We start from the raw sequence: 18,110 nt of genomic DNA on the forward strand, positions 1-18,110 counted from the left end.
TTGAATATTCATGAGCTGAATAAAGGTTTCAGTAACAATTATTTTCACAAACATATTTCAAAACTAAACATTTTGCAAGTCAGGTAATTCAAAATATTATAATAAATATTCTTTTAAAATTGTAATAAATTTTCCTCTAAAATTATTTTTTGTTTAGATATTGCTAGACATTAAATTTTATTTTTTTATATAACTATGTATGTATGCATGCATCTATCATCTATCTGTCATATAAACTGTATATTTCTATTTTAATCTGAGTAGATTGGAAACTTTTCTAAATCCAGGACTATTTGAATTTATCTCCTATTGCTTTCAGTTGTGTGACCTATAACTTAGGGTTGGGTAGAACAACAAATATTCAGTAAATATTTTTGACTAATTTTGAACTAATTATCTATTATGATAATTAAAGATTTAAAATCTACCATACCTGAAGCAATTAATAAAATATAGGAAAACAAGAAGAAAGAATAAACATTCAATCAAACCAATAAATACAAACCTAAAATAGCCACAGGATCCATTTTATTTTTTTGTTCATGACCTTAAAGTTTCTGAAAAGGGGTTTGTCTCATCAAAAGACCAGCAAAGTTCTAGTTTTGAACCTGAAGTTAAAGAATATTAGGCTACTTCTTGCTACAAAGTAATGTAGCTACTATACTATTTTGTTTTACTCTTGCATCTATTTAGTCCTGGCTGGTGTACTTAAAACTAGAATGTATATACTCTACAATTCAGTATGTGAAATTTTAATCAAGATATATCTTAGGAAATAGAAACACACCTTAACTGTACACTTGAAATACTTCTCAGAAACACGATGCCCAGTTTACGGTTATCCAGCTGGTAGGGATGCTTCGAGGGATAGCATCTGGCATGAAGTATCTCTCAGACATGGGCTACGTTCACCGAGACCTTGCTGCTCGGAACATCTTGATCAACAGTAATTTAGTGTGTAAAGTTTCTGATTTTGGACTTTCACGTGTTCTAGAAGATGACCCAGAAGCTGCTTACACAACAAGAGTAAGTAACTCATTTTTTTTCTTTTATCTTTGTTTAGCAACTTGTATTATGTTGACTGACAAATAAATAGAAATCACATCCCAAAATGCTTTGTCAATTATATCTTCCCCCGTATGAAACTTATCCTTTAAAAGTAAAATATTGTTACTTATTCTGGGAAAATAGATGGTCACTGTCCATAAGGTGAGTAATGATATTAATTCTGAAATTCCATACATTGGTTCAATGATTCTCCCAAAAAAGGCAGCAAGGTTCTAACATGTCTAAAGCCTTATTGACCTATATTTTTGTCATGGTTGAACCACTGTTAAGAAAAGATTGGATAAATTCTTAGTACCCCCATCCAACTATGTATAATCTTAAACCATTTTAAAATTAATGCTTACATGAGTAACACATGTTTATATTATAAAAATTTTAAAACAAAGCAATATAAAGGAGGAAAGTCATCCGTAATTATGCCACCCAGAGAACATTTGTAATTTTGTGAGTCAGTTCTTCCAGATTTTTTTCTGCATACCTCTATATACAGACATATGCATGAATAAATAATTAAAATTAGATTTTTTTTTTTTTTTTTTTTTTGCGGTACGTGGGCCTCTCACTGTTGTGGCCTCTCCCACTGCGGAGCACAGGCTCCGGACGCGCAGGCTCAGCGGCCATGGCTCACGGGCCCAGCCGCTCCACGGCATGTGGGATCCTCCCAGACCAGGGCACGAACCCGTGTCCCTTGCATGGGCAGGTGGACTCTCAACCACTGCGCCACCAGGGAAGCCCTAAAATTAGATTATTTTTAATGCAAATTGTATACTTCATTACTCTTCTTAGCAATATACCACTTGAATATATTTCACTGTCAATAAATAATATTTGTTTTTACTTTTAGCTGTTTAATATATTCTATTTTCTAGTTGTATCATTTTTTAAACCAAATCCTAATTAGTGGGCAAATTATTATTATATCTATTTTTCAAGATATTTTACAAATGTGTATATGATACATGTACATTCATAATTGTTTGAATCTGATGATTTCCCTATAATATATTCCTAAAAGTAGATTTTCTGTGTTAAAGAGTCTTTGCCTACTTTAAAAGCACATTTCAATACACTCTTAATAAAATTAGATATTATCATTATTTTTAATATTTACTTACTGTGAGGAATTTTATCTGTTAATTTGCATTCCTTTGATTCAAAATGCATTTGATTATTTCTTCTTATTTCTTTTGCAAATTTCTTGGACATATTATTATTTTAGAGAAATTTTTTTATGGAAGAAATTTTTAAAAATAAAAATATGATAATCATGGCTAATGACACTACTCAAAAATAACCAGTTTTAACATTTTAATTTTATCTTTTCATAATATTTTTCTAAGCATTTTCATATAAAAAATATTTTCAATTCAGCATATAGTGACAAAAGGATCATAATATGTATACTGATATAAAAAATGATTTCCACTTAATAAATCCAGTATTTTCTTTATATATAAATTCAGTGTCATTTTGTAATCTGCCCTTTTTAACATGAAATATAAAATATAGAATTTTCTGGATGATGAAATATTCCTTTTACAGTATTATTAAATAATGTATAGTACTCCATTTTATTCATGTACATAATTTATTTAGCCAATGTACTATTAATTGGGTAGAATTCTAATGTTTTGCTATTATTAGCAATACTTTGATGCACATCTTGATATATAATTCATGGCTTTCTATCATTACCTCTTCAGGATAAATTTCTAGAAAATTGGTGAGTCACTGGTCAGAATGGCCATCATCAAAAAGTCTAGAAACAATAATTGCTGGAGAGGGTGTGGAGAAAAGGGAACACTCTTGCACTGCTGGTGGGAATGTGAATTGGTACAGCCACTATGAAGAAAAGTATGGAGGTTCCTTAAAAAACTACAAATAGACCTACCATATGACCCAGCAATTCCACTACTGGGCATATACCCTGAGAAAACCATAATTAAAAAAGAGTCATGTACCAAAATGTTCATTTCAGCTCTATTTACAATAGCCAGGAGATGGAAACAACCTAAGTGTCCATCATCGGATGAATGGATAAAGAAGATGTGGCACATATATACAATGGAATATTACTCAGCCATAAAAAGAAATGAAATTGAGTTATTTGTAGTGAGTGGATGGACCTAGAGTCTGTCATACAGAGTGAAGTAAGTCAGAAGGAGAAAGACAAATACCGTATGCTAACACATATATATGGAATCTAAGAAAAAAAAATGTCATGAAGAACCTAGGGGCAAGACGGGAATAAAGACACAGACCTACTAGAGAATGAACTTGAGTATATGGGGAGGGGGAAGGGTAAGCTGTGACAAAGTGAGAGAGTGGCATGGACATATATACACTACCAAATGTAAAATAGATAGCTACTGGGAAGCAGCCACATAGCACAGGGAGATCAGCTCGGTGCTTTGTGACCACCTAGAGGGGTGGGATAGGGAGGATGGGAGGGAGGGAGATGCAAGAGGGAAGAGGTATGGGAACATGTATATGTATAACTGATTCACTTTGTTATAAAGCAGAAACTAACACACCATTGTAAAGCAATTATACTCCAATAAAGATGTAAAAAAAAAAAGAAAATTGGTGAGTCAAAATATGGACAAATATGTGAAGATTTTGGTACATGAATTGCTTAATTGTTTTACATATAGTTTGTTATCACTTTTCATTTTTAGTGGCAATATATAAATGAGGCCATTTCATTATACTCTCACTAGCCAAGAGAATGAGCAGTTTTTTAAAAAGACAGCTTCTGCTGCTTTCTTCTTGTTTAATTCTAAGAGTTTATTCCTGATTAAACAAACAAACAAAGAAGTGAACAAAAATTCTCATTCTTTTCAGAAGTCATCAACCTCAATAACTCTATTAACAGCCACTAAGATTGTCACATGGCAACTATATCTCACTCTGAGAAAGAGCTCAATATGCAAGACTGAGTTTCATCTACAAGTAAAGCCACAGTGATAGAAACACAGAAAGAAACTCTGTGTCTCAGATATATCCCTAGATGTGTTGATTTAGAAGTTGGAACTCTCCTAATGGCTTTTACCCTTGTTTGCATTTACCGTTTTCAGGTATACTCTATAGCCGATTACCTTTGTTCATGAATCTAAGTATTTTTAGAAACTGTGTTCTGCATAAAAATGTTGTTGTTCTTAAGAACACAGTTCATTAGATTAAGAGCAAGAGAACTTTAAGAAAATTGTATACCTTGCAGCTAGTTGAATTAAGTTTAGAACAGTGACTATTCCTACACAGCTCTGAAAACTTGATAAAATTACAAAACATGGGTATCTTGATAGTGCTTTTTAGTGCTCCTTCTCTGATCACCAGAAAAATTAGTCAGCCAACATTCTGCAGCCAACCATTTTTATGACTAAATTATTACTCCAGGGGACAACATATGCAACAGATGATAATATATAATATTTGTTGCCTGGAAGAGAATGTTTTTTATTCTACTTAGTGCTACTCTGCATTCTAAAGATATTCTTCATAACTTTCTGCTAGTATTTGAGCTGTTAACACACTCCATGAAAATTATTCTTGCTAGCATTATCCCTGCTACAAAAATCACCTTACTCAAGAAATATTTCCAGTTCTCATAGGAAGTATTTGGGGAAAAAGGCCTTTATTTGAGATATTCTATTTTTCGGTTATTCATTCAGGTTCTAATCTCTCTGTTCTTTAAATGATCGCAACCTTGTTCTCAATACCAGTCTTAATTTCTAGTGTTGGGGAGAAAGAATTTTCCTCTACCCTTCAAAGCTTCTTTTAGCTAGTCTAATAATCAAATCAACATGAGACATTAACAGGAGAAAAGCAAATTTAATTCGTATGCATGGAATCTCACATATATGAGAGGGTCAAAGACAGAAATGTAAAATGAGGTATATATGCCATCTTGAGTTAAGGAGTGGGAAAGAGGGCCTGAGGCTTCAAAGGGGAGGAAAGTAATTCACAAGTTGATAAGAAGAGTAGATGTTGGGTAATTAGATGTTTGTCCTGCCATACAGATGGGCCACTCAGATGAAATTTATCTCTGGTAATCTCATTCTGGGAAAGGACCCTCCCTCGCCAATTTAAATTCTTCTAGGTAGTTAAGGGTGAGGCAGAAGCTTCTCTTGAAGGAGCAGTGTCTTGATTGCCTTCGACTCAAAAATATTCATATGCCACAGTGGCACATTTTGGGGAGGTTACTTCTGAACTCTTGCACTAGGATACTCCAAGAAACAATTTCTCTTGGAGAAACTTGAAAGATTCATTCGAATCTACATCATCTGTTCTCTGGAGACTGTATACAGTTAACTTTCTGAGCTTCATTTATTCGGAGCTTCATTTATACTGATTGTTACTTTGTCAGGACCAAGGGGTCCACAAGATTATTTCAACCTTAGTAGAATGATGTTGATGTGTCAAAATTCCTCTTTAGCCTTTGTGAAATAAAAGTGCAATAGGATCTTTGCATTTATGCTTCATTCCCAGAAGATTCTTAAAAGCCACACTAACAAAACGGGCTCATTCACTACCAATAAATAGCTGATTAGAGTTCTTCAGTGTTCATCCTTGTATTTTCTTGGAACTCCTCAAAATATCTGTGGGAATCCTGACTTCCTTCTGAGAAGCTGTAATTTGCATCTGCATTTCTAGAATAATTTAGACATCTTTGATTTAATTTCCCATAATAAGCCTTGCTTGGTACAATAATTTTATAATTTACCCTAAAATATGAGGTACGGTTATAAAGTAATAGGACTTCTATTTTGTTTTTTAAACAAAGACACTGAAACAATGAAATGAGTGTTGTCATACTAAGCTGTCTTTTTGGGAATGTGTACTTACTGCAGGAACTCTGCTATTGTCCAAAATGTTTGGGGAATTCCTCTTTCAAAATTATCTTTAAAACTAGATTGTAAATGATACTATCACTCAAAATCGTTTAGGCATATAGTATTTTGGGAAGCAGACTTGACTAAGATAAAATCTGTGGTTTCAATAAGCTTATAGTTAATAAATAAGGAAAGTAGTACATTGTGGTAAAGTCTGTTTTTTTTTTCTAACCAAAACCAGGATTATTCAGCTTAGACATCTGCCTTATTTATTTGAATTAGCATGCTATGATTATGGTTATTTCGGAAAAACAAGTTCACCATTTAAAATAGTGTGCCAAGGCGTCCTTTTTGGATAGACACATTCTTGCTAATCTGCTTTACCAGTCATGTTACTTTAATCACACTTAACACATTTCAGAAATTAGCATTCAGTGGCTCAATGCATTATACTTTTCCGATTGCTCCTCTGTAAGTTACTGCCTTTAGATAGAGGGTAATTGCACTAAGAAATCATGAGAGACATTTGATTCATGCCACTGAATGAATGTAGGGTGTCTGCTGTTCTCAGTTTTAAAACACCTCTGTGGTTGACAGGCAGGGTAGAAGAATGAAATAGAAATTATATCCACTAATTCTGTATTTAGAGATTCTTAAACTGGAGGGGACATCTGAGGAGTTGAGAAAACCCTTAGCCTTACAACTTAAAACAATGTATCAGACATTTTCTCCTGCTGCTTTTGATACTGTCTTAAGTGTACTCGGAGTTTTTCTTCCTTATATCCTCAATAGTATGCCTGAAAGGAAAGAGTCAGCTGAGATAATAATATACACTTTTTTGTGTTTTCCATAAGAATATTGGGTAGGAAATTGGAATTTATTTTCAATACACACTTTTAGTTATTTCTCTTGATTTCTCACTACTGAGTTATACAGAAATTCCAAACACTGACACTTTTTATTATACAATCTTATGATGCAGCCTGTAACCTTTAGAAAATTCGACTGTACATTCATGAGATGATGAGAATGAGAAAGGTGTAAAATTTTAGTATTACTATGAAAATAGTTCAATCTTGCAGACCCCCTGAAATGCTCTTGAGGACACTAAGAAATGCTTGGATAACACTTTGAGAACCAGTTATAGATACTTTATGAGGAAAATAACACCTTAAAAACTAAATAAATATTTGAGTAGTTATTAGATGATATAAAATCTGACTTATGATATAGTATTATGTGATATAAAATGTTTTGAAGAAAGGTCTTGAAAGCATACCTGCGGCTGCATACCTAAGGTTGCAAACCATCATAAAAGGCCCTGAATTTTACTTGGGACGGATATTACTGGAGCATTTAGCTCTGCAAATTTAAAACATCAGAGAATTTTTGTTGTTGAGAAAAACAAACAAAAAAATGGATTACCTCTTTTTAGTTATACATCATGTGAATTTCATAGTATAATTATGGCATGTTTCCCATTATTTTGGACTGAACTACTGATTTGCTCTATTTTATAATATCAGAAGTATGATATTATTAGTGAGAACTGTTTTCTACTGAATAATTTTTCAATCTTTTTCTTATGAAATTCCACTTTTAATAAGTTAACATTTTTATGTGTGTATGACTACATATATTATGTTTGTATGTTGAAATAGATGGAATCCAAAATTCCACGATGATAGTGGTCAATTTGCTGTTTTAAACAGGATCAAGTTAAAGAAAATATAGACTTTTATCTAATTTATATGCTGTGTCATGTAAAGTCAATCCTGTTCTCAAGTCCCCAAATTCACTTTAGGGGTATAACTACCACATAAACTGATCTGGGAAATTTAAGAAAACCAAATGATGTGTTCTTGGTTACATTCTTCATTATTAGTATTTTTATTTCTGTTATGGAGATGCATACTGAGTAATTGCCAGGTGGATTTTTATATTGAATGAAAAAAGTTCTGTCTTGTGTCACATTGCCCTATGGCCAATTAACACCTATTTAATTTTTAGAAGATAAAACCAAATGAAAACTTATTACAGGCATTATGTGTTAAGTAATAGGAAAAAGAAATCTTATTTTACATAATAACTTATTCTATTTTTTTTCTCTGTGAGTCTGCCAAGTTGATGCCATAAATATTCTACTACTGCTTTGTCTTGTCTAATTTCATTTGCAAGGCAAGAAAAAAAAGGGGGCTAAAGCAAGTGATTAAAAGCTAAGTGGCTGAATACTCTGGTTCAGGATAACTCCACTTGAAGAATATAAATGTCTGGGGCTTCCCTGGTGGCGCAGTGGTTGAGAGTCCGCCTGCCGATGCAGGGGACACGGGTTCGTGCCCCTATCCCGGAAGATCCCACATGCCGCGCAGCGGCTGGGCCCGCGAGCCATGGCCGTGGAGCCTGTGTGTCCGGAGCCTGTGCTCCGCAACGGGAGAGGCCACAGCAGTGAGAGGCCCGCGTACAGAAAAAAAAAAAAAAAAAAAAAAAAAAAAAAAAAAAAAAAAAAAAAAGAATATAAATGTTAGAAAACATGAGCCTTAGTTCTGTAGAATTCTCAAGGACTACAAACTATGCATACCAAAAACTTGTGTGATATAAAAAGAGAATAATAGTATTTTGATAAGTAGTATATGTCATATGTAATTTACACATGAATAAAAAAAGCAATAAATAAATATCTAATCAGTGGCCTTCATATAGTAATGTATTTTAAGCTTGGACCCAAAATAAATAATGTCAACATTTTCTAGTCTCTTAGGATCAGTACATAGCTTCTGTCTTATGTAGCTTCACAAAGTAAAGCTATATTTCCCAAAATCAGAAAACTCTAGAAGATTTTATAATCTCAGTTAATGGTGCATCAAAGTTTAATGAGGGATCAAATACTTTCTAGCCACCCATTTCAGAGAGATGGATAGCACGAACATTTCAACATGTGAAAATAATCCATCCAGATTTATGTGGAGAAAAATCACAACTATAATTTTGGAGTGATACACACAAGTGAGGAAGTTCTATGTAAATATATTACACAGTCTCTAGCAGGAACAGTTTTCTCTGCAGTGCATCATTCATTCATTCATTCATTCAACAAATACTTGAGTGCCTACAATATACTAGGCACTGTTCTAAGACCTGAGGACCCAGAGGTAAAAACAAAGCCCTGACTCCATGAGCTTACATTCTAGTGTGGTATTTCACATAATAAACAAAGAGGTGAAGATATAGCAAGACAGAGAAATAAGATGAGGAATGTGGACAGTGTAAGGGAGATGCTACTGTAGATAGGACGATCAGAGAGAGTTTCTCTGATAAAATGACATTAGAACAGAGAATTAGTGAGAGTGAAGGAGAAAATAATGTAAATATTGAGGTTAATAGGCCAGATTCATTTGCTTTAATTATTTTTCAATTCAATGGAATAATTTTAATAATTTCTCTTATTCCAGCAGGCTCACTTTGCAAGAAGACAAGTTAAGTAGTCAGATTAATGATATAACTCAGACTGAAAAACAAGCAAATAGTGACTGGTCCAGTCTGTAGTGTTGAGCCCTGGAAATTTAGTAAAAATCACTTACTAAAATTATTTCCAGTTGACTTGTGAATATCCCACATTTCAAATTTGTGATGACACATTGCCTGAAGCTTTTCCCATGTACCCTGAAGCCACTGACCAGCCCCAGCTGCTCCAGCACTGGGAGAGACAGCAGTCATTATTTCCCAAACCAGTCTTACCACTTGATGCCTGGAATGGCTAATTGATTCATTCCTGTCCTATGACCCTTTTTCAACAATAGTTTTACATGTCATGGTTCAGGCCCACTCCCATGATATTTTCCCTTTCATTTGCTAGCCATTGCTCTGGAACTGCCCCTGTATTTCAAGCAATTTTTACCCAACATAGACATACAAGGAAACCATTGCCATGATGTCTAGTCAGAATTGTCTCAGCAGATATTTATGAGATTCTCAAACTATCATGTCATCTTTCCTAATTCTTCAGTTATCAATGTTAATAAAACAAAGCCTACCCAAGTTATGCACTTTTTTGCTTAATCACTAGAATGTGTCTAATACTTCTGCTTCATTATTTTTATTGTAAATATATAGTATTCCTTCTATATTGGATAGGTCTTTCTGACTTATTTACTTATCAATATGGCTTTTCTGGAAACTTGTGTTCAGAGTGTTAAAAATTCACTTTCAAATGAATTTCTGAATCCTTTAAAAAATAGAGTAGGAATTCAGTATATGTAAAACACAAGGTTTAACATTTAAAATCTCTTTGAACTTTGAAAAGAGCTGTACCCATATTAGGCTGTATGTTTAGTCTTATCCCTAAATTTTTTCATTGTTTTTGTTGAAGATATACATTATACATAAGACGACCTAATTTTATATTGTATTATTTGACTCTGAAAGTAACAGAAAAGTTATTTGTATTTTATTTCCTGGATAGCCATAGAGTTACTTAGATTACAAGGTGAAGACTTTTAAGAAATTCTTAAGTATCTCACGGAATGTTGAAAAATTTCAAAAGTTCAAAGTATTGACTTTTGCTACCTGAGAGATCATCTGTCTCTGATCTCTTGTGGCAGTTGACATCTGCTGGAACAATTCTCTCAATGGCTTTTAGATTTGAACTACTGGGGATTAGAACAGATGCTTCCCCTGGGAGTCTTCTTGGATTGCCCTTCACCTTGTTGTCTACTGTTGTCTGCAGTGAACGAAGTTTACTTCCTGACGATAGATCCTAAATCCTTTAGTCAAATGATTTATCTCTATAGTTCCACTTCTAACCTAAGAAGCCAATATTTGCTTCCAGGTTAAACACTCAATTACTCTGGGTTTACTAAGATAAACTCTCCGAAGTCCTTTGTCACTCTAACTATGACCTGACAGAGCTCACAGGCAGGCAATGTGAAATATGGATCAGCAAAGCATTTCCTAAATCAGTAAGGAGAGATTTGTGTACATAATCAGAGAAAAATTGGGGCAGACATAAGATACTAGGGCTCAATGTCCAGAGATTTCAGCAATTACACTCCTTTTCTTTAGAACTCAAGACTTGAAGCCCCCTAACCCACAGCGAATGAGCTGACTTCAGTTGAGCACCTGAAAAATTCAGGGCTTTTAGCCAAATGTCTCATTTAAACTGTCTAAATTCATTAAGTTTAGAGAACTGAACTGCAGGATCTTCTAAGAACATGTTTACTTTGTGATTCCTACTCTAACTGCTGTTTCTGGACAAAGTGAACAAGGTTTTGTACTACTTTACTCCTGGATTAGAGTTTAGCAATTACATAATGCCTCTGCCCAGAGAATCCCTAGTATCTTTACTTGTGCCATTTTATTCTCCTTTAACTTTTCTGTAAGAATTCTATGGAAGTAAATCCAGATATTACAGCCAATAGATATGCTGTTTAGTCCAAAGTTAGGATCATCTTTGGATTAAACAAGAGCCAAAATAATTGACATTAAAAATGTCAGCATCCTTGATATTTCTGTAGGTTTAAGATAGAAAGTTGAAAGAGAAAATGTTTATAAGTTAGCACAGCTGTTAGAGATAGATGAAACTGAACAGAAAATCAAGTTTTATATTTCCCATGACCCTCAGTTTATGAATGATAAGATATCTGCACAGAGAGGCTAAGAAACTTGGCAAAAAATAGATAACACAGTCAAAGCTAACCCTAGAAATGACAACTCCTAATTCCTACTAAACTTAAGAATCCAAATGGAACATGTGACCGTAAATCCCCCTGCACCCCCAATTACTGACTGTCATAGATGTGACATCAGCACTGGGAGGAACTGGCTCTGGGTTTGGCATTGCAAATATGGGGAACAAGCATTAGCGTCTAATTCTGTGGAGTTTGAACTGGAGGTCCCTCTGCAATTGAAGTTTTAGAAACACTCCATATGCTGTGAATCTGGGCTTGCTCCAGGCAACTGGAGACTTTTCTCAAATATGTAAATGTCTGGGGAGCTTACATACAGACATAGAGACCACCTTAAGTAAATGCTTCATTTTATGATCTGTTAAAATATTGTAAAAAACACATCTTCGGGCTTCCCTGGTGGCGCAGTGGTTGAGAGTCCGCCTGCCTATGCAGGGGACGCAGGTTTGTGCCCCAGTCCGGGAGGATCCCACATGCCACGGAGCGGCTGGGCCCGTGAGCCATGGCCGCTGAGCCTGTGCGTCCGGAGCCTGTGCTCCACAGCGGGAGAGGCCACAACAGTGAGAGACCCACGTACCGCGAAAAAAAAAAAAAGAAAAACACATTTTTATAAATTATTTTTAGAGTAAGTATCTGGCGCTTTACTTTTCTGAACACCTAGGAGCATTTTACCAACCAAAACTTCAATTGCCAACTGATTTTCAAAGTTTTAGCTCATTAATAACAGTTGTATTAGGATAGTTTTACTATGGCAAGAAGGCAGTATACCAAATGACACCATTTGTCTCATCAAATCCAAATTTTTGGATAGCTCATTGAAGGATATGTTTGGCAGTTTTTTGGAAAACATCTAAAATTTTTAAATGCCCCCTACACGTATAAACTGAAAAAGCAATTTCTGGTTGTGAAAAAGAAGAAGAAAATATAAGTCAGGCAACATTGGCTTAAATTTGTTGGGGTGGGAGGTGGGGAAGGAAGAGGAATTTTTGTGGTCCAATCAGAAGCAGAAGTATAAATAAATTCTGCAATACATTACTTGTAGGAAATTTAATGAGTCAGACTCATGTATATTCAATTTATTTTATTTTGATAGTCTCAGATCCACAGATGCTCAACTTGAAGGCAGAGAGAGTTATTGTGAACTGTGACTAAATTAAAATTTATGCGCCCCAGCTTCTTCTTTCTCCCTTATTTCAGAACCAAATTGAGCCCTCTAGGTCTCTTATCCAATGTCTCACTATGTCAATGATATTTATGTTTTGTAGCCGTAGATAGCATTTTCTCTTGTAGGAAAAACCTATTTCTTACCAAAAATTTTGGTTATTGATGCTTCCATCTAATAAAGAAATTGATGCTTCATTTAAGTTTTCCTAGCAATAGAAAATTATCCCTGTTTCAAAAAAATTAAAGGGAGGAAGCAAGAAAGAAAGAAGAAAAGAAAACAAAAAATAGAGGGAAAAATCTCAAAGATGTACTATTATATTTACCAAAATCCACATATCAGAAGATAAGCTCTAATGAAGTTGGCCCTTTTTTAGACTAGAGCAGGAATGAAAATATCCATGGTAAGTGTGCTAATGGTTAAAATAAAGAAAGAATTCCACTTAGTCTACATAAAATCCAGTTAAACCTTGGACCTCTTTGAATCATTTTCCCTTGCTGATCCGTAGTTCTCGAACAGGGATGATTTTGCTCCCTAGGGGATATTTGATACTGTCTGGAGATATTTTGGCTGTCACAATTGGAAGTATGCTGATGTAATCTAGTGGGTAGAGACCAAGGATGCTAGTAAACATACTGCAATACACAGGACAGCCCCTACAGCAAAGAATTAATCTGGTGTAAAATGTCAATAGTGCTACTATATAGAGACCTTGTTCTAAAGTTACCCAACATGTATAGAATGTGGAAAGAATGAGAGAGTGGGGATCAAATATCTCTCTCAGGTACTTATAATTTCTCCTGTCCACACTGGACTGCAAGTTGTAGGGGATAATGTGGAATACATTGCCATTTGTGAAAAATTATGCAACAGACTAGCCATCTGCCAACAAGTCTCCTAGAATGTTGAACTTTGGGATAGCAAACATAATGTAACAAATAGTACACCTTTTATTCTTGTTAAATTTTATTCTCATTTGTTTTTGATATAATACTTGAAATTTATCGTTCTTTTCCACTCAAAGATTTAAATATTAAATGAGACCTCTTTACTTTTGATATTTTGATTGCATTTATTAAAATGTCATGGGTGTAAACTCATGAATAGACATTCACCTAGCAGATAAATATGTCACATATTTTCAGCCAGCATGTGAGTATTACTTATGCATAATTATTTTTATGTTTTAACATTTTACTTAGCCTCATCCTACAAAGGAATGGAGTAATATTCATGTGCATAGATTTAAAATATTTATTAAATTTTTGGTGGTATTCAGCCTCTCATAGGCTTATGATTTCAAATGATAGTTTGGGCACACTTATTTTATTTATGGCAGTGCATAGGACAAAAGCTACTACTCGAATTTATTTTACTAGTTTTCAATATAAAGAATTTGAAACTACAATGTTGAATTTAAAGAGTCTGTGATAATAGGTACACTCACCCTGCCTCAAACTCTATAATAATATTATGAGCTCGGAATCTCTCCTATAGTTTGATTTCGAATTAAGCGTGTACTACGAATATGTTGGTTTATTTTTCTCTCATTTGAACCAGAGTGACTGGTTGTTTACTGATCATGGAAAAAGTAAAAAAAATATATAAAACTCTTCTTACTCTGATGTATTTTTAGCAACGAATAATAAATTTGAATAATACTTTGTAGTTGGTAATGAGCTTTCCCTTATATCTTCATTTAATAAATTCTTTACATGAATAGTAAAAGTGTGCTAACTATTTGAATAGAATTGGAATGGAAGAAAGGGCAAAACATTTATTGAGTACTCTATTAACGATTAGACACTTTATTTGCTGCTTTATGTATATTATAAATCTATTGCCAAAGACAAAAAAATCCCTAAATAATAATGAATAATCCTCAGTCATCTTTATTCTCTTCCTCATCCAGTGATGGATGGTGCCATTTACAAGATGGCTGGCTAGGGGCAGTAGGAGAGTCTTGAATATGATTATCATTTCATTCTCAGAGCAAAACCAATCAGTCTAAAACACCTGGAAGGAGATAATGAAAGTCGTCTAATGAGAAAGCTAAATGTTCCAGGGTTAAAATTCTAGGGTTAAAAGCTAATTACCTAGGGATTCCAATAACAGTATTGAGTAAAGGCAAACAATACTTGTTCATTTACACTTTCTTTTAAATAATGAGTTCAAATTAGCCCCAGTTGTTCATTTAGAATGAGTTGTATGGATATCATATGGGAAAATATAAATTAAGAATTTTCTTCTTATAATTAAAATAAGTATATTTACTTTTAAGTATATGAACTCACAAAACAGTGACCTGGAACAGAGCCCAGCCACTAAGAAAAGGACTAATATGCTAAAAAGTTGATCAATGGAAATTTCTAGGTAAGGAAACATTTAATTTTGCAAACTGGCTTAGTTGCTGAGCTGGTTAAATGCCACTTATTCATTTATTATGTGTTCAGAATAACATGTTTGGAATAAAATGGGAAAAAAATCAAAATCTCCCCCTTCCTTATGCTTTCCTTTAAGGGCGGCAACTCAAGATTTGATACAGTGAGGAGCCAGAGGGAAGCTTAGATTAAAAACCTGGATGAGATGAATGGATAAAGGAGATGTGGCACATATATACAATGGAGTATTACTCAGCCATAAAACGGAATGAAATTGAGTTATTTGTAGTGAGGTGGATGGGCCTAGAGTCTGTCATACAGAGTGAAGTAAGTCAGAAAGAGAAAAACAAATACCATATGCTAACACAAATGGAATCTAAGGGAAAAAAAAAGGTCATGAAGAACCTAGGGGCAAGACAGGAATAAAGACACAGACCTACTAGAGAATGAACTTGAGTATATGGGGAGGGGGAAGGGTAAGCTGTGACAAATTGAGAGAGTGTCATGGACATATATACACTACCAAATGTAAAATAGATAGCTACTGGGAAGCAGCCACATAGCACAGGGAGATCAGCTCGGTGCTTTGTGATCACCTAGAGGGGTGGGATAGGGAGGGTGGGAGGGAGGGAGATGCAAGAGGGAAGAGATATGGGAACATATGTATATGTATAACTGATTCACTTTGTGATAAAGCAGAAACTAACACACCATTGTAAAGCAATTATACTCCAATAAAGATGTTAAAAAAAAAAAAAAAAACCTGAGTGACAAACTAGTAAAAAGGCTATAAACTGCATTTCCCAAGCCAGCAAATATTGTAGTGGAAGGCTTTTGTCATTTCACAGGTGACTACGGTGCCAAAGCCATAATATTTTGTTAAGAATTAGTGTGATTAAAGTTTAAGATAACATAAGAATTATTAGATCAACCAGTGAGTTTCAAAAATTGTTATACTGCAGAATTTGAAGTTGTTATTCCAATAATTGGGTCTGTGTGTGTGTGAATTCGTCAGGCTGCAGCAATTACAAAACACATCACTAAGAGCAGAATTCAACATGTAAGTGTTTTGATTAAAATAATTTACCATACATTTTCCCAAACACATTTCCTTTTTGTGGGCGTTTTAAACAATGTTTTAACAAGATTTACACAGCAAATAGACAGCATTTCATGGGAAAATGGTTCTGGAAATAAGTTGCTTGACTCTGTAACCATGTGCTTCATTAGAAAACACACTGCACAGGTCTTAGTCAAGAATTGAAAGAGTGAAGCTCCCGCTAAAGAGATGGGTGTGGCTATGGCATCAGAGGTCCCTCCAATGGCATTCATGTCTGTATGCAGAACCACCAGTGAAGAGATTCTCTTTCCAAGCTCCTTCGACATAGGTGTAGCTATGTTCTTCCTAAAAACAAGTTTTTAAAAAACCACCTTTCAGTATTTCACTATTTTTAGACATTTTATTAAAATATGCTCAGGGCTTCCCTGGTGGCGCAGTGGTTGAGAGTCCTCCTGCCGATGCAGGGGACGTGGGTTCGTGCCCTAATCCGGGAAGATCCCACATGCCGCGGAGTGGCTGGGCCCGTGAGCCATGGCCGCTGAGCCTGCGCGTCCGGAGCTTGTGCTCCGCAACGGGAGAGGCCACAACAGTGAGAGGCCTGCGTACTGCAAACAAACAAACAAACAAACAAACAAACACCTCAATGTCAAGGCTGTCCTCTCTGGAAAACAGGGATAAAGCACTGAAGATGAAACAACTTTAGCATGTACCATTGTAATCCTGGTTGAAGTAAAACACAAAAAAAATGGGCTTATTTTTCATTGTTGTCATCAATCTATTGGTTTTGTTTTTTTCCCTAATATCTGTATTTTTATTTCAAGGAATCTTGATAAGGTGACACATATCTGTGCCTTATATTTTCTAAATAGATGCAAAGTTTTCAACATGGAAAGGACTTTCTTCCTTTATCTCTCTCTCTCTCTCTTTTTCTTTCTTTTAGTGCCATTTTTATGCTTTTAGTCATTTGTTTCTTGGCAAAAGAAAGGAAATGGCAAAGTGTCTGTAGCAGAGATAAGACATTCAGCTGAGATTTTAAAGTATCATCTTTTCTTTGCCCCATGAGTACAATTTGTTTGACTTCTGTTAATTCTCAGAGTTCTTTAAAAGGGAAAGAATGTATGCCCAATGATTCCATTTGGCATCCTGAATAGATTTATAATAGTTAAATGTCACATGTGTAGTTCTGTTTTTATCACAATTATGGGGTAGTATTTGAAATCTTGATTCCTTAAAACCCAAATCTGGACTCTGCAGGTGCAATTAAGTTAATTTGGTTTTTTAAAAATATTATTATTACTATTAACTTTGAATGTGTTGGTAGAGAAAGGGCAATATTAGGCTAGGAGAAAAACTCTCCAAATTTAAATATGAAAAAGTATCTTTTAAATTTTTGTTGAAAAAAAATACAAACTATAAAGAAGAGAATGAATGAGTGAGTGTAAGTGAGAGAGAAAAGAAAGGGGCAACTTCTAAGACCATATGCCCTCTCATCTCCATAGAGTTTTCTATTCTGTTTTTCTGGTTCTGGACAATCTTTATTCCAGTGCACGTTGAGCTCTGTAGTGTTTCCCACCAACTCCCCAAACTCTCTTGGTCTAGCTCCCATCTCTCCAACCTGATTTTACTGCACTGGTATAAATCATGGATGACCCTTAGGTTGGTATCTTCTCAAGAAGGCTGTGCTCAGTCCTCCTTTTTGTGCTCACTTCTCTACAGTTTCATGCATCCTTCAAAACCCAGTGTAAGCCCAACCTCCTTCAAAGATCTCCTGGCAGTACTCTTTCTGAATAGCTCACTTGTGTGAAAACATTGAAGAAAAGTGTCAAGTTTACTGAGATAGTTCCAATCACATATACCACTCTCCTCTAAGGGGTAACACTTGCTCAATGTACCTGTGATTAAATCCCAATTCAACCTTTTCCCATC

General features: G+C 34.8%; 1 protein-coding gene across 2 annotated transcripts in view; it reads left to right on the forward strand.

Moving 5' to 3' along the window:
* Positions 1 to 18,110, forward strand: part of EPHA3 (EPH receptor A3) — a gene marked incomplete at both ends in the record, with an annotated part of 372,586 nt that overhangs the window by 329,775 nt on the left and 24,701 nt on the right. For both annotated transcript variants that reach the window (XM_081236000.1, XM_081236001.1), the window contains one exon: positions 817 to 1,026. In XM_081236000.1, the coding sequence (XP_081092126.1) occupies positions 817 to 1,026 (210 nt within the window). The remainder of the gene's footprint in view (positions 1 to 816; positions 1,027 to 18,110) is intronic.

The sequence above is a fragment of the Mesoplodon bidens genome (assembly GCF_964165515.1).
Source record: "Mesoplodon bidens genome assembly, chromosome: 5".
Lineage (NCBI taxonomy): Eukaryota > Metazoa > Chordata > Mammalia > Artiodactyla > Ziphiidae > Mesoplodon > Mesoplodon bidens.